The sequence below is a fragment of the Parasteatoda tepidariorum genome, chromosome 9 (genome assembly GCF_982258835.1).
Source record: "Parasteatoda tepidariorum strain Cologne lab strain chromosome 9, Ptep-v5.0, whole genome shotgun sequence".
Lineage (NCBI taxonomy): Eukaryota > Metazoa > Arthropoda > Arachnida > Araneae > Theridiidae > Parasteatoda > Parasteatoda tepidariorum.
The window spans coordinates 95,409,731-95,434,247 of record NC_141763.1 but is presented as its reverse complement, the minus strand read 5'-3'; the positions used below and the strand labels follow the sequence as shown (position 1 = coordinate 95,434,247).

General features: G+C 30.6%; 1 protein-coding gene across 1 annotated transcript in view; it reads right to left on the bottom strand.

Moving 5' to 3' along the window:
- Window positions 1-24,517, bottom strand: part of LOC107455218 (uncharacterized) — a 50,032-nt gene that overhangs the window by 24,630 nt on the left and 885 nt on the right. The window contains exons 2-3 of the mRNA XM_087151544.1: window positions 19,624-19,774; window positions 6,271-8,002 (exon numbers count right to left, since the gene is read on the bottom strand). Of these exons, the coding sequence (XP_087007670.1) occupies window positions 6,271-7,507 (1,237 nt within the window). The 5' untranslated portion in view covers window positions 7,508-8,002; window positions 19,624-19,774. The remainder of the gene's footprint in view (window positions 1-6,270; window positions 8,003-19,623; window positions 19,775-24,517) is intronic.

The following is a 24,517-nucleotide window of genomic DNA, read 5'->3' as shown; positions in this document are numbered from 1 at the left end:
CGGAGTTGATTACTAGTAGTCGTAAACTCGAAATTGGGTCGGTTGTGCTGTTATAAAATAAACTAATAAGTTTGGCCGGGATAGCCTGGTTGATAGGGCGTAAACTCAAAATTGAGTCGGTTGTTTAACGGCGGTTATAAAAAAAATAAAACTAATAATCAAATTGTATTTTCTTGTTTTCTTTCTAACTCTTTGTATATTTTCTACGCACATTCAAAATTTCATGTTTCTAAGTCTTATAGATTTTATAACGTAAAAAAAATACAATTGAAAAAAAAAATCGTGAAAAAATCATTAAAAATTGCAAATAAAATACATTTAAAATGAATCTAAAAAAAGAACTCTGTTAAATATATAGTGGCCCAGCACGCCAAATTTTTACTCCGTGCTTAAAATGTGCTTCTTTTGTAACTTTTTCCCCTCGTTCAAAAAATATGTACAATAAAAGAAAGGTTCTACATAATAGTCCCATCACAATTAATATATTTAACAATAAAGTAATATTATCAAATTTTAATAATTTAATGTTAATACTCAACAATTAAAAATAGTGGCAGTTTACTTTAGGTGCATAGAAATGGAATTGAACTTATAAGGGCCCCACCAAGCTTAAATCCGGCACTGCAAATTATTATTGAATTTTAAAAGTGAATGAAAAAAAAACTAGCATATTACAAAATATAATTACAAATGTTTAAATATTTGAAAATTCAAAATTATATAGCTTGAACGCTAAGCTTTTTAAACTCATTTTGACAGATTTTGATAGATATTTCCGAGTACTAATGAAATTTTGAAAGCAAACGAAAGAAATTATTTTGCTTTTAAAACTCATTTTTTCTGTTCTAGTTCTTCTTTCAGAACCTCAGCTATCAGCTCAACGCCTACTTCAAGTACATCGTCAATAATCGCTTCCATGATAATTAAAAGAGCTTTTAGCAATAAACTTTACTGAAAAATATAAGTTCTGGTATTGGACTGTTCTATACTATAATAGTCCAATACCAGTGCCGTTCTGGTATTGGACTATTCAGAGTTGGTTGAACAAGCGAAGGTTGTAACGTGTGATCACAAACGAGAAACCAAAAACCGGTTTCTTAACTTAGTTGCCTCCACTTGGTTGCCTAGTGTCATCAGCACTATACCACCTTTCGCAACAGTGAAAAATGGTCTCTCACAATCAGCCACTCTTTAGTTGAAATGATCCCTAAGTTGCAGCAGGAGATAAAGTTCGATGTGAGCAGGAAGCCAGGTAGTTCAGAAAGGCAGCATATGAAACATCCGGTTTCATCAAAGGTATCAGTCTTATCTTGATCCAGTTTCGCTCTCAACTCTCAATTATGAAATGACCCCCAAATTCAAAATTTTGAACGAAAATCAAAATGTTGCTGTTGTTGTTAATTTACGTCGCACTAGAGCTGCACAATATCAAAATGTTGCAAAAATTTGATTTGTAGAGCAGAACTCTTTTCCTATGGCAACACTTCACATGCTTTCCCCATTAGCGTGTGGAAAGTCACAGAAGAAGGAAGTACGTTAGTTTTTCTCTTGATTTTCATATAGATTAAAATCTTTTAACTTGAAAAACTATATGGAACTGAAAACTACATTAAACATAGTTCTAAAGAAAAGTATCACGAAAATTTTAGAAAATATTTTTATTAAGTAAAAAGGAAAAATATTAAGAAAAGGGAAAATATCGTAGTACATTCCTATATAACTGAAAAGAGGAGGAGAGGGAAGGGAGAAGGGCTAAAGGCATGAAACCGGTCTCTCCCCAGATGGCGTATTCGAGTGTTGAGATCGCGAATAACTCCAATTTCGGGAAAAGTTTCAAATAAGCATCGCAAAGTTTAAATTGACCCCTCAGTTGAAGTTTGACGCGGTTGCAGGCAATTGATCAGCAGGTACTGATCCAGTTCCGTCTTCTATTAATTGGGTATAATATGAAAAAAAACACAACTACTTCGATTTAGTAGGAACAACATATGACGCAATGCTAAACGAATGGAATTTAGTTGTTGCTTATTTAGTTATTGTTATTAGTAGTTGTTGTTATTTGTTTTAGTTGTTGTTGTTTATTTAGTTGTATTTAGTTTCAATAACTTTTCTTATTAATGCAATAAAATCTGGCGAGCAGCTATTTAAACGACGAACACTTCGTTTGTTTATTTGTGGCTTGAAGTTAGGCTCGCAGAAAATGCCGTTCATGGGTTAAATTTAGTAGGAACAACACAACCTGTGACGTAGGCTATATTATACCCAATTGAAACAGATGTCATGCATTAACCATCAATCAATCATTTAAGGTCACCAATTTATTTATCATCGCCATTTCGGGCGCAATCTTGAATCACACAATGTTAAATAAGATACGAGTTCGTAATTCAACTCACCAACTGTAGACACTCTAAAATCTAGAGCATGGTGCAGAGGTAAGATTTTGACACAAAATAGGAAGATAAAATATCGAAATCACCAATAAAATTTAATATTTATCAGAGCGAAATCAAAACACCACCATCATCGGCAAATCCGCTATCTTTTCGATGAACGAGTATTAACATCTTTTGCTTGAAATTGTCTCTCTCCTTTTTGGCTACCCTTGAACTATTATATCTCTATTAGTAATTTAAAAAAAAAACTGCTATTTTTGAGGATTGCTGCTTATTTTGATATATTGTTTTGATTCTAAAACTACAGATTGTTATTAGTATTTTAATGTTTTGCTTTGGTTCATGTAATTAACATAATTTTGGCGAGTAAGTGCAATATGTTCTTTACAGGACAGAATCAGTATGCTGTTGTAAAATTTGTCGGGGAAGAGAATATTGAAGTAGTGCCATCTTCATGGCTCATAAATAATGAAACACAAATTAGATGGCCTGCAAAAAAAGTCACAAACTTAAAAGTTGACTAATTTAATTTTATAACCGTCGAACAGCCGACCCAATTCTGAGTTAACGATCATCTATGTTCAACTCCGTAGCCTTGCAAATAATGAACCCAACCCAGAAGACAAGTAAACTCCTAGATCATTGGACACATTATCCTTCGTGTAGGATTTTGATGGAACTTACCAGCATTTTCGTTACCTTGACAGGAAAGCAACGAAAACTTCACGTCGTTAACACGACCTATATCCATAATTCACCTCCACCTAGCTTTGTGGTCGTTGTGAACAGGGCGCAGAATACGTAACAACCAACCACCACTGGGACTGGAACCTGTGTAACCTCATTGCTTTATCCTATGAGTCATTGCGGCTTTAAGCGCTGTCAACAAGGAAAAATTATAAAACAATAATTTTCAGAATAAGCGATATGTGATACGCTAAATGAATAATTAAAAAAATAAATAAATATATATATATATATATATAATAGTTTTGGAAAAAGATATCCAAATAATAAAAGAAAAACTAGGAAGAAAACTCGCTCGTAATTATATGAGTCTAACATCCATTTTCAATTCGGACAATTGAGCCAGAATTTAATGCTATTAAATATTTATTCGAATGAAACAATATAGATTTTAATTTATTGAATGCATATAAGGGTTAGTTTGAATTTTGCGAAACACAAATGATTAAGACTCTTAAGCAGCTTTAAATTTCTACACAGGTTGGGATAGCCAGGTTGGTAGGGCGTTAGTACCATGTCCACAAGATCGTGAGTTCGATCCCCGCCGGCTAAAGACACGTGGACAGCACCATTGCGCACGTCAACTCTGATGGGTCACAAAGTCCTCCAAGTTCCCATAATAAATCAATTCCCTCGTTGGTACTGAATTAGGGATCGATCCTTCTCTAGTGCATGTCATACTTACGACCCTTTAATGATTGGGTCCGTCCTGTAAAGCAGGCTGTGACGTGTGTGTGGCTCTTGAACACAGATGGCACCCCTAGAAAAACAAGAAACACACCCTTGAATTCGCTTGGTTACACCACGCAGGCTTGCCGGTCTTAGTAAGTGGTATTAGAATCAACAATATTTACGTTTGAGCGTTTCCAAATAATTTTTATGATATCAGGCCTACCGTTATTATGCAGAAGAATAACTTTGTCATGTCTTTGCTCGTATTCCAGCCGTTTTTCTCATAATGCACAGCTCAAACGAATCAATTGTAGCCTATACCGATAGCCCGTAATGGAATCATTAGGTCGTAGCAGCTCATAGTATACAAAACTATTCACCATTCTTGAAACCATTCCCTACAAGATTTATCAGTTCGAGCATTGTCACCATAAATTTCTACAAGAATTCGATGCGCTTCAGCTGCACTTTTCTTCCAATTAAAGCAGAAAAATAAAACCTCCCGCAAATGGTGCTGAGTTACCATAAAATTTGACATATTCAACAACAAAGTAAAAAAAACCGAGTTTTTGTATGTAACTCAAAGCGATATAAACTGAATATTATTAACAGATGTTTAACCTCTCTGAAACCACCTGTCACTATGAAACAGTCATAGCAGCAGAGCCATCTCTTAAAAACGGTCAGAACTAATTTGTAGAAATTTCAAGTAATATTTTAAAATTTTCCAAAGCTTAACTCTGTATCCAATTTTTTGGGGTTCACGACTACTAATGTTCAACTCTGTAATCTTCGTTATTTTGAACCGAATCCAAAAGACAAAGGAACTCCTGGATCAAGTATCAGAACTATCCCGCATTTGCGTTACATGGAGAGGAAAACTTTCTATGGTTAGCCTGCCGGTAAGCTGATTCTTACCTATAATCCGTCTACCACTGAGGATATTTAACGACAGCACTATGGTCGGGGCAAGCTGGATGCGAAATTCATATCGACTTGCCGTTGCCCAGATTCGAACCCGGTTCACCTCAGTGGAAAGCGAACGCTCTATCCCATGAACCATCACGGCTCTAATGTTGAGAATCACAGTTTTCTATGTTACCGGATATCTGACTTACCATACAGGAAAAAAGTGGCAACGTATGCAAGAAACGTTCCGCCAAGTCACTTAAAAATCATACATCGGAATTCGTATTCACGCGATATCAAAATGAAATGTAGAGATTCGTATTCAAGCAGTGGACTGATCGAAAAGACACGGTTTCCCAGTAGAACACTTAAGTTAAGCATCACTGACTGCGGCCAGTAAGCTAATTAGTGACTACTTTGATCAGCCTCCAACGTAGGGACCGAGGGTGCTCGTTAAACTGTTCTATCGCAAAGTGCTAGACTTCGTGAGCAGGTCGTCGGGCTATTAAAGCACAGGAGCCATCCCCTCTGCAGAGGATCAAAATTGCAATGGAATGGCATCGGGACATCCTCAGAGATGTTTGCCAGACCGTCGCCAATTGACCATTGAGCAGCTCTAGCGCGACGTAAATAAATTACCTACCATATTCAAGAGACTTTTAAATGAAACATCGAGATTCGTATGAAAGCGATTTTAAAATCCATAATCATATTCACGCAATCTTAAAATTAAATGTTGAGATTCGTATTCGCGTGATTTAAAATTCCTGCATTGAGATTTATATTTACACATTTTAAATGAATAGAATCTCGCATCCATACCTACATTAAAACATTCTGTGGACAAATGGGACTACACACTTTACACATGTTCAAATTTCAATTATTTAAAATGTGTTTAGGCATTAACATTTGTGTATTTATATTTTCCTTTTTCTTTACCAAATTTATCCTTGCAAAATAGAGTTGCATAAAATCCATTAAAAAAAACAACAATGCATTTTTTTAAAAAAATCTGTGATCTTCAAACAAATTTGGACAAAATGAGGAGAAGGCAAAAGAGTTGAAACTAATTCCAGGAGTTAATTTTAGCTGAGATTTTGTACTCCCACAAAACTTTTTATTCTATCAAATTGTGGAATCAACTATTGCTTTATCATTGTTTGTTGGTACGTGAGGGAGGGTGGGATTCCACAATTCAAGTTTTGGATAACGAACCTTCAGGAAAGATGAGGATGTGTAGTAAAAAAGAAGTATTGAACTAAAAGTGGATTAAAGAACTGATTTTAAAAAAAAAATTATGATGTAGAAACCACAAACCTCAGAAATGTGTAGTGGAGAGACCTAAATTGACAAGCTATAGAAGAATGACTTTTAAAACCACAATGAAAATAAATGAAAGGGTAGATCATTTTATTTCAAAAAACCTTTTAATACACTCAGTAAAAGAATTAAGTTACCAAAAGGCAAACACATTTACACCTATGTGAAAAAATAAGCGTAAAAAAAATCTATTAAAAGAATGCATTACCTAAGTTACAAGATCAAGGTTTTTCGCCAGCATGAGTGCGATTGTGTTCAGACAGACTACTCTTCTGTGAAAAATTCTTATTACATATACTACAAGAATAAGGTTTCTCACCAGTATGAGAGCGACTGTGCCTAGTCAGAGTACTCTTCTCCGAAAAACTCTTCTGACATATACTGCAATAATAAGGTTTCTCACCAGTATGAGAGCGACTGTGTTTAGTCAGACTCCTCTTCTGTGAAAAACTCTTCTGACATATACTACATGAATAAGGTTTCTCAGCAGTATGAGAGCGACTGTGTGCAGTTAGATTACTCTTCTGTGAAAAACTCTTATTGCATATACTACAAGAAAAAGGTTTCTCACCAGTATGAGAGCGACTGTGCCTAGTCAGATTACTGCTCAGTGAAAAATTCTTCTGACATATACTACATGAATAAGGTTTCTCAAAAGTATGAGAGCGACAGTGTTTAGTCAGACTACTCTTCTCTGAAAAACTCTTCTGACATATATTACAAGAATGAGGTTTCTCACCAGTATGAGAGCGACTGTGTTTAGTCAGACTACTCTTCTCTGAAAAATTCTTCTGACATATACTACATGAATAAGGTTTCTCAAAAGTATGAGAGCGACAGTGTTTAGTCAGATTATTCTTCTCTGAAAAACTCTTCTGACATATACTACAAGAATAAGGTTTCTCACCAGTATGAGAGCGACTGTGAGCAGTTAGATTACTCTTCTGTGAAAAACTCTTATTACATATACTACAAGAATAAGGTTTCTCACCAGTATGAGAGCGACTGTGTTTAGTCAGACTCCTCTTCTGTGAAAAACTCTTCTGACATATACTACATGAATAAGGTTTCTCACCAGTATGAGAGCGACTGTGAGCAGTTAGATTACTCTTCTGTGAAAAACTCTTATTACATATACTACAAGAATAAGGTTTCTCACCAGTATGAGAGCGACAGTGTTTAGTCAGACTACTGTTCTCTGAAAAACTCTTCTGACATATACTACAAGAATAAGGTTTCTCACCAGTATGAGAGCGATTGTGTTTAGTTAGATCAGACCTATATGAAAAACTCTTATTACATGTACTACAAGAATAAGGTTTTTCACCAGTATGAGAACGACTGTGCACAGTCAGACTACTATTGTTTAGAAATCTTTCATTACATATAACACAGAAATAAAGATTCTTATTAGTATTAACATTAAGCCTGATCATGTTACTGTCCACTAAAAAACTCATATCGTATAAAATGCAACTGTATTAATCTGTATGTAGCTAATTATTATTTAAAAGATCTAAATATACTGCAATCATAAGATTTTTTAAGAGTGAAAACTCTTATGACAAGTTAAAATATATTTTTAGAAAAACATCATTACAAATTTTACTCAAATGTCTCTCAGAATGAGTTATGGATACTATTGTTGGATACTAATAACTACTACAGGATATAATATTAAAAGGATAAAGCAAAAATAGTATTTAAATTGTTATAAAAACATTTAAATTTTGCAATGGAATAATTATTAGAGTAATTCTTAGTAGTAAATACATTGCAATAAAAAAAATCATAGTAATAAATAATGCATACAGTATTATTATAGTCCTATAAGGTAATGAAAATGCCTTGTTTTCTCTCTGGCTGGCAGTAGAAACAAATTTTAAGAGCACTTATTCTTGGCTAATATCTTTGGTTGTCTTCAAGAACAATGAATTTCAGAACAATTCATCCAACTATAAAGAGCAACATAGAGAAGAAAAAAAATTAAAAGTCATAAATGGTATTAAAATGTATTGCGTATTCAAATGTAATCAATTTTTCTGTGACCAATAAAATAAAACTTAAATTATGCCAACAGATGCAAAAAACTTTTGTACTGGACAAAAGAGACAGTCAACACTGGCTATGGAGCGATTACAAAATTGTCTTCAAGTCCCTACTTTGGACATCAAAAGTGCCCCAAACGTCAAAATTACATTTAATTATTATTATTCTTTTAGATAAACTTTTCTGAAAATTACTTTATTTGCAACTTGTTTCTTAAAATGATGCAGTATTAGGAGTAAGCTTCGTAAGGTTCATCATATTTTGGGAAAGGCTTAAAAAGAAAGCCTTACATAAGGATGTAATTAAAAAAGTAATTACATGTATAAAAAAGTTGCCACTGTTAAAATGCTATGTGTAAAGTCAAGATTAAATCTACCCGAAAAAAATTTATTACTTGATTAAGGTTTCTCACCAATATGAGTGTGACTGTGATTAATTCGACACTCCTTACTCGAAAAACTCTTATTACACATACTGTAAGAATAAGGTTTCTCATTGGTATGAGTGTGAAGGTGTTTAAATAGCTGTCCATACTGTGAAAAAATCTTATAACAAATATTACAGGAATAAGGTTTTTTCACCAGTATGAATGTGATCGTGTACTGTTAAACATTTCTTTTCTAAAGAACTCTTATTGCATATACTACAAGTAGTATAAGATTTCTCACCAGTAGGAGTGTGCAACTGATTATTTTGATAAGTCTTCCGCAAAAACTTTTTTCACGCCTATAGAATAAGGTTTTTCACAAATAAGAACGTGATTATGTTCAGTCAGACTAGAAAATCTCTTATTACAGAAACTACAGGAATAAGGTTTCCCACCAGTATAAACACGCTTATGCACATTCAGTTTACTTTTATCAGTAAAACTCTGATTACATATAACAGGGTTGCCATAGTAAAAAATGGTCAAAAATAGTTGCTTTTAGTAGCCTCAAGCATGAAAATAGTCGCCTGAACAGGAACAAAAATTTATCAAAATTGGTAGCCAAATAACTAAAACTATAGCTTAGTTGTCAAATACCACAATTAGGACTGGGTGATGCCATAAATTTTAAATCGTGATACATCGTCCTTTAGACGTCGCGATATAGCGATGTATCGCAATTTAGCATATGTTCAAAAATTACCTATGGAAAATCTTTAAACCAATCAAAAATGAATAAAAAGGAATAAATCTATCACAAAAGAATTCTAACATTACTACTATATTAATTCTTATTATCTATTAATTCTTATTATCTTATATTAATTATATTATCTATTAATTCTAAACATTACTACTATAACATCAATATCATTGCTTAATTTTTTCAATCAAAATAATTAAGAAGTCAAACTCAAAGAAAAGCAAACCCAAGCTTTTTCATAAAATAATCACCTGCTTTTATTAACAAATAATTATATGCTTAAACTAATCAACAATCTTCTCCTTTTATTTTATTTTTATAAAAAGACTATTTTTAACGAAAGCAGATGTGCAGACGAAAGCATCAAGAAAACTTACTAATGATACCGCATTTCTAAAAAATCAGAATTCATTCACAAAAAAATTTTTTTTTGTTAATCGATGGCAAATAGATGAATATAACTGGTGATTAAAAAACGTTTTACTCATAATAAATAATGCATTATCGGAAATAATAAAACAATTCATCATAATAAATCAAGGATAACAAAAACTGAGTAATTAAAGTAGATTTAAAATAAACCTCACATGTCAATCCCCTTAGCTAGAAGTTTCATGTTCCTTAATTGGGACATTCATTGATATGCGTGTGCAATACATCCCCCCCCCCTCCTCGTAAATCGAAGAGAAAACGAAATCAGCATTCCTTTAAGTTTGATTGACGGCAGCTTATCAGAAAAACAACTGACATACAGGAGAAAACATTTGTCCCTTCCCTGCCCGAACTAATTCATCTTTCTTTTATTTTTTATAATCGTTATACTTCAAAATAGCGGGAAAACTGAGCAAAATCTTTCCCAGTTTTCTGGATTATTAAATACCACTAATTTTAAAATATCCCTTAACTAAGTAATAATTTTTAAAAAAAATTTTATAGTATTTTTTTTTTTAAATTAATAGACTAAATCTAAAAAACGTCAGCCTTTTTCGTATTAGAAAAAAATAATAAGTGCAATACCGAAAATAAAAATAAATTTTGCTCTATTTATCCTTATTTTAATTAAATCGATAAAATAAAAAAAGGAAATTTTATAAAAAATAAAAACAATAAATCTAAAAATTATTAAAACGCCATTGGGTCATTCCACAGAATTTCAACAAGCATGAGTTGCCAAACCATTTTTGATTTTATTCATACTTAGTATGTGCAAACATATGTACTAAAGAAGGTAAAATCTATTTACAGAAAAATTTTATCTTCTTAATTTTTTTTATTAGGGGGGCTTGAAAATGGCGACCTTGCTCATTTTTATGAAATTCAGGGGTGTCTTAAATTTTACATATTTTCTAAACTAATAGAGATAAACAAAAAATTCAAAAAGATATGAAATCTGTGTAGTTTTTTTTAATAAAAATCATGTGAAATTTGTGGTTTATCTGTACTTTTAAAAAATTGGGAACACTGTAAAAAAAAAAAACGAAATATTACTCAAAATGCCAGTTTTTGAAAATAAATATCTCATGAAGGGGAAGAGATAACTGTTTGGATTTTTTATATGTGTTATTGCTACATATAACATATTCCTGGAAAAAAAATCAGGCTGTTATTTCCTTTCCCTTCTGAATTATAACAATTGCAATTTTGAAAATTTACAAAAATTTACATTTTTGACACCCGGTAACTCAAAAGGGGGAGGTGGTATTCATATTAAATTCGTCAAGGTAGGACCTCTACATATAACATCTATAATCTGTAAATTTTATTCTGTTATTCCAATCAATCTATGAGATACAGGGTCTTGAAATTGGAAAAATGACAATCAGCTGCGAAGGACTTTGTAAGGCCTAATCTACCCCAAGACAAGTATTAAATAACAAAAAAACAGCTTTATTTTTATTTTAATGCTTCCTTTTTCTTTTTTAATACCCCCCCCCCAAAGAAAAAACCCCATCTGCAATTTAAAAAAAAAGTTAGGGCAGCAGAATTGGGGGAGAATACCCCAGCTTGTATATTCTCCCTTCCCCCAACCAATCCCTACTATTTCTTTATATAAACAATAAATACTGTTTATCAAGTTATTGCAACATAGTATTTTGTTTTGGTTTCAATTGTGTTACAACCAATCAGGTAGAACTTTGGGTTTAGTTCTCTGTCTGAACAGCCTATCAGCTTTTGGTTTAAGTTTCATTTTATTAAATAGCCAATGACAGACAAGTTACACTTTCCCTTACTTTAGGTTTGTGTTACAACTTATATTAGAGCATAAGCAAGTCAAGTGGTTATTTCTACTTTGTGGTATATTGTTGAAATAGTAACTTGTGAAGGGAGTAATTTTATAGCATTTTTCGTTTGTTAGTTTTTATAGAATGAAAACATGAAATGCTCCATTGGTGAAATTACTACGGAAAGCTGTGAAAACAGTTCTTATAGTTCAATTTCAGAAATCAAAACTATTAAATTCAAAAGGTAACATGTGTATCTGAAAAGGTAAAGATTTTAAGTCTGGTACCTACAGCATGGTCTGTGGAACGCACCTCGGGTGAATTTGGTGTCAGTCAATATTTAGTTCGCCAAACTCGGAAACTTGTTTCAAATTACGGTATTTTGCCTGATCTCGAAAATAGGAAACCTGGAAGTGGTAAGACATTAAGTGATGCTGATCTTAGAGAAGTTTACCAGTTCTATAATTCTGATGAAGTCACAAGAATGTGTCCAGGCATGAAAGATTATGTAACAATAAGAAATTCAAATGGAGAAAAGAAACATGAACAGAAAAGACTTATACTCTGTAACCTAAAGGAGCTACATATTAAATTTTGTGAAACTTTCCCAGGTATCAAAATTTCCTTTTCTAAATTTGCAGAATTGCGCCCTAAATGGTGCATATTGGCTGGAGCTCATGGTACACATTCTGTATGTGTATGCATGAAGCATCAAAATGTAAAATTAATGATTAGTGCTGCTAAACTTTCAATAACATATAAGGATTTGCTGTCAAAAGTTGCTTGCAATATTGAAAATGAAACTTGCATGCTCCATGGTTGTCCACAATGTCATGGACTATCACTTTTACGCCAGTACTTATGCGAAATAATGGAAACAGACAATGAAATTATTCATACTATAAATTATAAACAGTGGACCACTACAGATCGTTGTGAATTGTTATCTTTAACAGAAAGTATTGATGATTTTATTGAAAGGTTAACTGATCAGGTTATAAAACTTAAGTCACATCATTTTATTGCTAAAAGTCAGTCACGTTACTTAAAAAATAGAAAAAGTAATTTGAAACCTAATGAATGTATTATTCAAGGTGACTGCTCAGAGAATTACACATTTCTGATACAAGACGAAATTCAATCTTACCATTGGGAGAATGCACAAGCCACTCTCCATCCTTTCATTTTATATATTCGGAAAGAAAACTATGTATTGGCAGAAGTAATAAGCAAGAGTGTCTGCATAATAAGTGATTGTCTAAGTCATTCAGTGGAAGCTGTTTATACTTTCCAAAAGGAAATAATCAAGTTTTTGAAAGCCTGTGCTCCATATGTAGAAAAAGTTGTGTATTTTTCTGATGGTGCATCAGGGCAGTACAAAAATCGAAAAAACTTTGTGAATCTCAGTCACCATCAACATGATTTCGGATTGAATGCCGAGTGGCATTTCTTTGCCACTTCACATGGCAAAGGGCCTTGTGATGGCATTGGAGGCACTACAAAAAGACTTGTCTCAAAAGTCAGTCTACAAAGAATAACTGAGAATCAAAATCATAACTCCAAAAGATATGTTCAAATTTTGTGAAGAAAATATTCCTGGAATTCAGTATATTTTTGTATCACAATTAGAGGTTCAACAGGCAGGAGAATTTCTTGCCAACAGGTTTGCCTCCTGCATTAGAATATTAAATACACGAGGTTACCACAGTTATATCCCAATAAGTGTTCATACTTTAAGAGTTCGAGAAATCTCATTTTCTGAACACTATACTGACACAAAAATCACAAAAGAAAATACAACAGAAGATATTTGTTTTGAGAGTATTAAGAAAGAAAGCTATATAGCTTGTATTTATGAACAAAAGTGGTGGCTTGGAATAGTAAAAGACGTATCTAATGTTGAAAAAGATTTCAAAATTCTTTCTTTTCATCCCTCTGGACCAGGTACTAGCTTTAAGATTTCGAAGAATGATAGTGTATGGGTTGAACAAAAAAATATTCTGATGATTTTATCTCCTTTGGAGTTATCAACACCAACAGGACGAGCGCACAACATTAAGCCAGAACTAAGTGCTACAATTTCAGAGCTTTTTTTGAAAAAAATTGAAGAATTAAATAAATGAAATGTAAACTTTAAAAAGAAAAATTAATTTTTTTGTTTTTCAATAGTTGTTCAATGGCAGATTAGGCCTAACAAAGTCCTTCACGGCTGCCTGTCATTTCTTCAATTTCAAATCTCTGTATCTCACAGACCAATTGGAATAACAGAATAAAATTTACAGATTATAGATGTTATATGTACAGGTCCTACCTTGTCAAATTTAATGTGAATACCACCTCCCCCTTTTGAGTTACAGGGTGTCAAAAATGTAAATTTTTGAAAATTTTCAAAATTGCAACTGTTATAATTCAGAAGGGAAAGGAAATAACAGCCTGATTTTTTTTCCAGGAATATGTTATATGTAGCAATAACACATATAAAAAATCCAAACTGTTATCTCTTCCCCTTCATGAGATATTTATTTTCAAAAACTGGCATTTTGAGTAATGTTTCGTTTTTTTTTACAGTGCTCACAATTTTTTTTTAATACAGATAAAACCACAAATTTTACATGATTTAATTTGAAAAACTACACAGATTTAATATCTTTTTGAATTTTTTGTTTATCTCTATTAGTTTAGAAAATATGTAAGATTTAAGACAACCCTGAATTTCATAAAAACGAGCAAGGTCGCCATTTTCAAGCCCCCCTAATAAAAAAAATTAAGAAGATAAAATTTTTCTGCAAATGGATTTTAACTTCTTTGGTACATATGTTTCCACATACAAAGTATGAAAAAAATCAAAAATGGTGCGGCAACCAAAAAAATAAATATTTGTTGAAATTCTGTGGAATGACCCCATTTTAAAAATGACAAAATATAGCTTAATTTTTTATTTATTAAAGAAAATAAATTAATCATTTTAATTATAAAAAAAAAATGCAAACTATGTTTTAATTTATTTTGAACATAAAAATTAATTTTAAAATTAAAAAAAAATTTTTTTTTCTTAAATTTGGTCAAATTTTTTGAGAGAGTTTCTATAAATTAAGAAAAAAATAGCTGAGAAAACTAACAAAATATACTTTAAGTATTAAATTATTTTTGCAAAAAACATCGCTATCAATTTCGATGATTTACAAAAAAAAGTTGGACTAGCAGCCGGTCAAATATAAAATAAAATATAAGCTTTGTTTTAACTTGTAAAAGCAAAAACTAAAGAATTATTGGTTTAAAAATAATTAAATTCAATTAAATTAGTGAGGTACATTGAAAGAAATAAAAAAAAAGATGAATTTATCTAAAAATTACAAACAATACTAAACAATAATTATTTAAATACGAAATACCGCAATCAAATCGAATCACTTAAAAGATAAAACATTTAGTGAAATCTCTTCCTAAAATAGATTTTCTTTTCATTAATGGATGAATTCAGAACAAAATGATACCCAGCAATCTCACATTAGCAGGAGTCTCTCCAGAAAAGAATTAAAAAAATAAAATGCCAAGTCCCACTGAAAAGTAATCTTCAAGGGGGGAAAAAAAGGAAGCAAAAAATAATTTATTGGGTTCTACATTCTGACGCTAATAACACACAAAACAACGACCTAAGATTAAAATTGTCCTTTGCCATTCAACATCCCGAAACCAATTCCGAAACGACATTGTCTTTGCAGCAAAACTGAAATGAAATTAGTCTTTCTCAGCCCGGTAACTGCGTTAGCTATTAACTTCACCTTTCTTACTCTATTGACGTGAAGATATAGTAGCAGAGGTGATTGTGAGCCCAAGTCAAAATACTGGAAAATTTCTTGAGTAAAAATAAAAAAGAAGTTTAAATAGAAAAAAATTTAAACAAGGTTTTTTCCATATTTCTCAATATTTTTTAGTTTACTTAAAATATATTTAAAATTTTACACATACCTATAATGACCTGGAGAAGTAATTGAAATTTACAAATCTGTGTTTCTTTCTTGTATGATTAGAATAACTATTTACTGATAAAAAATGAATATTAATCTTGAATATAAGCTTATAAAGTAGGTCTCCTTACAAACAAATAAAATAAACTGTGTTTTTAAGTTCCACCTTTGAAAATTTGATTGTGAAACTTTGGTTTTTGAATTTGTTTTGATTTTTTGAAACATCTGAACCTTCGATCTCCGGAAACTTCCGGATCACAGTTGGCGAAAAATCCGGAAATTCGGATTCCGCTGTGATCCGAAAAAATCCGGAAATCAGGATTTTTTCCGGAGCACAATCAGCCCTGTAGTAGCTCACTCTGATCACGTTTAATCAATATTTCGCGATATATCGCCTATTAACAGAGGCATTATCATTTTGTTACAAAACCGATTCGTCCCTATACGATTTTATTTTGAAACAATTAAAAAAATATCAGCAACAAAAAATAAAATGTAATTTTAAAAAAAAAATTTTTAAGAAAAATATCTTGAATATTAAGAAATATTCAAGAATTGAATATTAAGAAATATTCAAGAATTGAATATTAAGAAATATTCAAGAATTGAATATTAAGAAATATTCAAGAATTGAATATTAAGAAAAATATAAATCAACATAAAACAAACTTACCTGAAATTTGTTATGAAGAGGACACTGGTATGGTAGATAATGAAATCATCACATAGATATACAATTAAAAATAAAACACGCTTCCGCTTGAACGAGCGAATAATGCAGGAACGCAGATTCCCCCCCCCCTCCCTTCAGTGGGGTGAAATAACAAGGGAGGGATTAGCGTGATGGCGTCACTGAGCACAGGCACGTGACATTACGTACGTGTTAGCGAGGGGACTGAAAAGTAACATTCATTATTGCGAAAAAACTTCGCAAAAAGTAAAAAGTCTCCCAATAGTCGCCTATTCCTGAAAATAGTTGCTTTTTTAGCCTTTTCAGGCAAAAAAAGTAGCCATAGTCGCCTAGGGCAGAAAATAGTAGCAAATAGTTGCATTTTAGTCGCCTGTGGCAACCCTGTATAATAACAGGGATCCCAATGAAAAATTAAGGACTTTAAAAATAGTATGATTGTTTATCATCGAATATAGATAGGACACCAACAGCAGTGCAAATTATTTACCTTCCTAAAAGAATAAATAAGTAAAAAAAAATGCTGAAAAACAATTTGAATATAATGTAAGCACTGACATAATTGAATTAACTAACAGGGCTCGCCAAAGAATTACCAGGCAACTTTTGCAAATCCAGGTCGGGTTTTTTTTTATTTTTAAAAAAACATTTTCAGATTGTTAAAAGATTGTTGCCATTCATATTGTAAAAGCTAATGTATGAAACTTATCTGCATTCCATTTAATGATTTCATTGAAATTGAATTGTAAAATTAAGTGCAGAAATTAAAATTTGCAATTTTTTCATGCATATTAAAAAAGAAAAAAAAAGAGTAAATAAATAAATTTGCCAAAACATTGAAAAAATTATTTCAACAAGTTTTTCTATTTCGCTACAAGACCAGCAAACAACTTTTATGATGAACTTAAACAAAATTATTTCCAGTCAAACCTGTTCATAGGAAATAACTTTACATAATGTAATTAAGCATTTTGACGCAAAACATGAACTACTTTTAAAGCAACTAAACAAAATGTAAAAAAAGTATATTAAATTGCAATGTTTACTTAGTAAAATTATTATTAAAATCTAAGAATCTTTTAGTCGAGTAGATTTGAGTTTTTATGTCACAATATGCTTCTCCTTAAATATAAGTAATAGAGTAACAATCTTATCTTAAAAATTTTTTACATCGCAACAAAACAAATTATAAATAGTAACCAAATATTTAACTTTCTTGTTAGAAGCAAATCATGCTTTCTTATTTAGTACTCAGTAAGGAAAAACTTGAGTAGTATTTTTGAAAGGAAACTTTAGGTTCTCCTCAAAAACCCAATAAACCACAGGTTTTTGATGAAACCTTGCTGGGCTGGGATTATTCAAACCCTCTTTCTTACAAATCTGTTTAATTTTTAGTACTACAATCATGAATTTTTAAAAAATGTTATGCTTTCTATAAATTTACAGTTATTACACATTGAAATATTATACAAATTTATTTAATTCTTCAAGAATTCAGAAAATAGTTTTCGCTATGGATTCTAGTTTAAAAAATGTCTGACACTTCTTTTCTTAGCATTTTACTTAATTCCTATAAGCAGTGCGTTACCAGTAGAACTGAATTTCTTTAATTCTGTCAATTTTGAAAGTTAGTGTGGGTCTTCTACTTAGGTACCTTAAAACTGCTCTACCCCCTCCCTGAAAAAAAGTACTATGTATCTCTTTCATGTGTAGTACTCTCCTTGTCCACACCATTCTTTTCTTTTAGAATGCTTCACTCTACATATAGAGTAACATATTAGGCAAAGGGAAGAATACATTAATGAAAGAAACAATATATTAATGAAAGGACATGCTTTCTTCTCCTTGCTTCAAACCATCCTCCAAACATATTAATTTTTGTCTCTCTAAAATGCTTTACCCTAGATGTATGATCTAGTTCTAAGTGATAAAAGAATGACATTTTGTTTTAAAAAATTGTTCCTATCAACTATAGTGATGCTAAAAAATTAAAGACTTTTAAAAACTTTAAACCAAAATTAAGTATTTTTAAGGGCCCCTATTATCCAAAAAAATTAAGCAGTTTTTAAGGACTTGTAAGGACTGTGGGAAACCTGAATACAATAATTTTACTCTATTGTCTCTCAGTAGAATGAGTTATTGTTGGATACTAATAACTATTACTTCATATATTATTATAAGGGTAAAGCAAAAATAGTAGGGTGACCTGGGGTAATTCCTGGTTAAAAAACGCAAACATCTATTTTGCGAAAAAACTATTCAAAATAGAATTTTAATATTTATTGGAAGTTTGAGGCTATATGAGATGAGTCCTATGCCACCTTCTTTTGCTTGAAAATTTAATTAGAATTTAAAAGATTTCAAATTTTTAGTGATTAGGAATTACCCTTGGTCTTGATCATTTCTGTGGTAATTCCTGATCACTTCTGGGGTAATTACTGATCAGCAGTTTTTATTGTAAAGGGGCTGTTTAAAAATAATTATATAATGGTAATTAACAAATAAGACTTCATTAAGGGAAAGTGTAAAGTTAAGTAAGGTATGCCAACAGCTCCAGCAGCTCTCACACTGAAATTTTCATTTTCAATCATTAAAAGACATTCACTAATTTTGTTTTCTAGAAGCTTAGTATCCTTTTTAGGCTTATAATTTCTTACCATACTTAAACTGGGCTAATTTATATACTTAAAAGTTATTCTAACAACTATACTACGCTAATTTATAAACTTAAAAATTATTCTAACGATGTACACACATAAAATTAAGATAGAAGCAAGGTAAGAAAGACAAACCAGAAATGGTGCATATCAGAATATAGTCTTGTATACAGTTAAAAACAAATTTTGTGTTGACAGTTAAAATATATTTTATAGTTGTTCCACTTAATAAATATGAACTGTTATTTAAGAAAAGACAATTAGCTATTTATAAGCTATTTTAGATACTATTTATAAGAAGAAATGACAATCATCAGGAATAACCCCAGTGATCAATAATTACCCCATGTGTAGGGGGCAACATTTGATATAGTTTCCTATAATCAATTATAATGTTTACAGTACATATGAAACAATTAAACAAAAACTTACACTACTTTTATATAAAAGAAAAAGAAAGTAACTCAAAATATTTATTATTAAGAGAAGGAGGGGGATCTTTGCAGAAATGTGCACATTTTGAAATCCATCTTTGAAATGGAAAATACAGAAAGCAGTTTAAAAGATACTTATTTTGTTAGATTAAACAAAAAATTATTATTAAGTAAATGTAGTTATACTTTAGAAAAGTGTACAAGCATTCTTGTTTATGTCTCAAATTAAAAAAAAAAATTTTTTTTAAAAAATAAAACTTAGGTGATCATTATTTACGCCAGAAACAGAGTGATTGTGAATTACCTCGGGTCACCCTACTTAAATTGTTTTAAATACATCTAAGTTTTGCAATGGAATGAATATCAGAGTAATTCATAGTAATAAATACATAGCAATAAAAAAAATCATAGTAATAAAAAATGCTTACAGTGTTATTATGGTCCTATAAGATAATGAAAATGCCTTGCTTTGCAGTAGAATCAAATTTTAACATCACTTATTCCTGGCTAACAACTTCAGCACCGTAAACTCAGAGGGCAACACATACAAACATTAACAGCAACATGGAGAAAAAAATACTGAAAATTATAAATGTTCATAAAATTTATTGCATATTAAAATTCCAATTTTTTTTTCTTTTTTTGTAATCTTAAAAATGAATACTTAAATTACGTCAACAGGTACAATAAACTTTTATACAGGGTGAAATTAACAGTGGAGATAAAAGTATTGGCTGCAAGTCGTCACTTTGGACGTCAAAAATGCTTCATGTCTACATGTAATTATTATTACTTTTAAATATAGCTGGAATCAAAATGAATATATTACACAATTCTGAAAATTATTTTATTTATAGCTTGTTCTTAAAAGGATGCATTGTTAGGAATAAGCTTTGTATGGTGCATCATTATTTTTGGAAATGCTTAAAAAGAAAGCTTTACATTAAGATTTAAAATGTTCAACTCTTTAAAAATTAACCACATGTTTTAAAAAGGTGCTACAGTTTTAAATTCTACAACTAGCTATTAAAGCTAGTTTTAAACTCAACTATGATGACTATAAAAATTTTTCGGATTTTTATAGTCATCATAATAGAAAAACTGCAATATTTCCCACTTATGATTGACATTAAACATATTTAAAATGTTATGTATTATGTTTACTCATAATTTTGAATATTAATAGTCATTTAATTCATCAAAGATAAAAAAAATTTTTAATTTGAAAGAATTCTGAATAAAAATAAACTGCAAATTTTCGAGCAAAGAAAAGACTTGAACTGATTTCTATAAATAAGGCTTCACTATGTATCAGCAATACTTATTAAAATATACAGTAGAGAACCGATTATCCGGAACAATCGGGACCATCGCGATTCCGGATAACTGATTTTTACGGTTTTCTGGTTTGCTACAAAAAGGCTTTGTTTCATTGTTTATCAAACCGAACGTAAAAAAAATATTATTTAGAAATAGTTTTAAAAAGAAGAAAACAACGATGAAGTCATGCATAATATATAAGTTTAATAAGATAATAAGGAAAAAAATAATGAAATTAAAAATGTATACAGAAATATATACTTTCTTCCCTTTTTTTTCCTTCTAGAAATGGGGAGAAAATTTATGGAATTTCGTTCTGGTTTCCGGATAAGAGGTTCTGTACTGTATAAGCTAGGGGTGCACAACCTTCTTGAGTGAAGGGCCACTTGCACAGCAGGTTGGCTAACGAAGGGCCGCACATGTATTTAGACATGTTAATGACAAATATAGTAATGTTTATTTAAACATTCGCGTCCTATTTTTTTTATCAATAAACTTTGTGATATATTTGTAAAAAATTAAAGGTGTTCCATTATTAGAAAATTACTTTTAAAAAAAATTGCTATTTTTATCATATGAACTGTAGATTTATCAAAATTAATAAACATTAAAAAAAAGAAATGTTTTTTTTAAAATCATATCATGCAATGCGAAAATTTCTTTTAGAATTAAATTCTAATAAATAAAAAAAAAATGCAATGCCCACAGAATGAAAGTAGGAAAAAATTTAGTCATAATTAAGTAATATAAACTCAAATTAAATATTTTAATTGAAGAAAATTTATACGTTTTAAGCAAAAGCCTAAACTAAAAACAAAACTGTGATAGTGCAAAATAAACTTCAATGCTTATTTTATTATGTACTTTATTATTTCATTTTATTAATTATTAGATTTTTTTTATCGTTAACATTTTCCTTTTTTTTAATTGAAAAAGATCACTTCAGAAACAAAAAATTGAAATCTTAACTACAAACAGTGAGCAGTTTAAAAATTCACGTTTTCTTCCATTTTATGAATTTCTCAAGTTGCAATAACATTACATTTAAATTAGGGATGTAACGAGCATTTGGCCCTTCTGTGAAAAATTCAGTTGGTTGAATGATTTGTCAAATATTCGGCAGAATATTTTTTAGAAATGTATTTTTCTAAGTTTTTTTTATTTTTGAATTTTTATAGATATTACTTTTTTTTTAAAAAAAAAGAAAAATTCTTATCAGAGAAGTCAATTTTGTTATTTTTTCGATACTTTGAGAACTGAGAAGGATTTTTTTCTATTTTTTGCTGTTTTTATTATAATCAAGTATTTTATAGAACGTTTCATACTATTAATTTATTATCACTCTTTCCCTGTACTGTAATATAAATAACCAGTAACATAGAAAAGTGTGATTTTCAGTATTAAAGTTTTATTTCAGGAACTAAGAAAAATTTGTTTTTTCTGTTTTTCTTTTTTAGACATTTTTATTATGCCAGCATTTTTTTTAAAAAATAAAGTTTCTAATAAAATTTATTTTATAGCAATTTTTTTTCTTCTAAAATTATGACAATGAGAAAAATTTAAATTAAGATTTTCAGTTACAAAATTAAGAACGTTTTTGTTTTTTCTAAATTTTTATTTTCTTTAAATAAATGAAACTTTTCTTAGACGTTTTTATTATAACGCATTACTTTTTAATAGCAGTTCTGTTGACTTAATTCTTTTTTCTTGGCTTTTTCTGGTAATTGGAAAACTGAGATGTTAAGCTTTAAGATTTTCTTCCAAAAATTAAGATTGATTTTTATGCTCTCTTGTTTCGCTTTGCGACGTTTTAAAAGAAGTTCTTGATTGGCCTTATTTTTTAGAGTTAATTTAAGAATACGTTTTTCCAGGAAATATTATTCTGAGCATTGAAAAGTTAGTTTCAGTGCTGCTAAAAGATTTTGTTATTTGGCCCCAAGTGTACGGCGTTCAGTCGATTTTTTTCCTTTTTTTTTGCCGAATATTTGGTTTTTGACCAAATCACAATTCATTACCACATTTGATGAAATCATATTTGTTTCGGAAAAAAAGAAGGAAAAATAACTAGGATTTACGATAAAACTGTACTGAAATACCGTATCAAAAAGTGATTATTTAATTGTGCGAATACCAATCAAGTGTCTTAGTAACATCATAGTTAAATAACGGGATCATCGTAATCATGTGGAAAAGTATAGAAATAATTGGGGGGGGGGATTACTTATATTTATGCTGAACTCAGCACGAATAAAGCTTGTCAAATGAACCATTTAAAATTTGCATGTCGTAATAGAATAATTGAAATTTTTTATAATACGTGGGACGCATAGCAATAACTGCCGAAAAAAATTGTTGAAAAAAAGAAAGAATTGCAAAAAGCACTTAGATTTAAGATGAAATCGTCACAAATAAAGTGTACCAAAAAGTGATTATTTAAATGGGCGATCAGAAACTCACGTCATAATAAAAATTTCGAGATTTTCGAAATCACGTAGAAAAGCAGAAATAACTGCTTAAAAAAAATCATTTATATTTTCCATAAAATCGGCTTAAAGAAAGCGTGTTAAACGTGCATTTACTAAAGAATCTGTTAAAATTGATTGTGTCAAAACGTGATGACTTAAAAGTGCGATTAAAAATTGGAATTTAAATTTTTTTTTTTTGTGTTTAGAAGCTCTCGCGGGCCGCAGGTTGTGCACCCCTAGTATAAGCAATCTGTATGAAAATTCTATTTCAATAGGCATTTTTTTACGAAACTTACATTAAAAAAAAAATTATAAGTAGAGATCAGTAGTAGATGAAAAATCACTATTCAGATGGATAATAATAACTCATAGTTATTACCAAAAATGAAAAATTGTAATATTGATCATAAAGTATTAAGCGGGCTGTGATTCAGAAAAAAACATTCAATAGCTTAAATAAATTAAGCTATATAAAATCATAATTATAGTAATATGTAATGCAGGGTGCGTAGCCAAATCTTTGAATCAAAAATAAGCACTTTTTAAAAACTTTTCAAGCACTTGACAAAAATTTTTTAGCACTCAAAAAATTCATATTCAATCAATGATATTATTGAAAAACAAAAACTTTTTATAAACAGTTTTAGCGTTAAAAAAAAAACAAAAAAAAAACGGGCGTGAATCGAAACAATCAGTACTTTCCCTCATCACCGTGTGAATTCAACTTGACTCTGAACACAGAACAAAAGTACCCTTACCCCCTACGTCAAAAAAAGTGTGAGAAGTAAAATAAAATAAACAAGGACAAAATTAAAATAAATTAATATAAGAACATTTCATAAGGATCTGATATTCTTTATCCAAATTGGAGCACTCGGGTTTCGGTTTAAAGTGTGCGCGCATGCACAAGTCATAACGTGGGTATGACATGAAGTCCGCATGAATAATTATGTAGCAAACTCCCCATTTTTCGTGAAATGCATGGGATCCACCAGATATCACTGAAGGGAGAAGAAAAAAAAATTTCGGAAAAAAAAGCACTTTTTAAAAACGCCAGCTGAAAAAAGGCACCTGTAAAAGCTTTTAAAAACGAAATCCCAAAAAAAGCACCTTTAAGTACCTTTTACAAACGCTACGCACCCTGTAATGCAAGTATTGTGTATGAGCTACTATTTATTAAAATGTTCCCAATGACAAAAAATAAGCTTGTCCCAGGTTTTTGGCAGTTTATGAAAGTTTTCGACTGGTTTTTATCGTGTCATGTCAAATACCAGTTTCTAACACAAAAAACCCAATTCCGAATACTGTTCTGCCCATATCGCAATGATTAACCATTTAAGAGATCCTATTTTATTTCATAACCATTGCCAATCTAATTTTGAGTTTTCACCTACCAATGTTCAAATCTATAGCCTTGTAATTTTAAAATTAATCAAGAAGACATCAGAATTTCTGAATCAAGTATTGTAACAAATATGCCTTCGTGGTGGACTTTTTGGTAGAACCTTGGCCAAAGGTAGAACTAACCAACATTTGC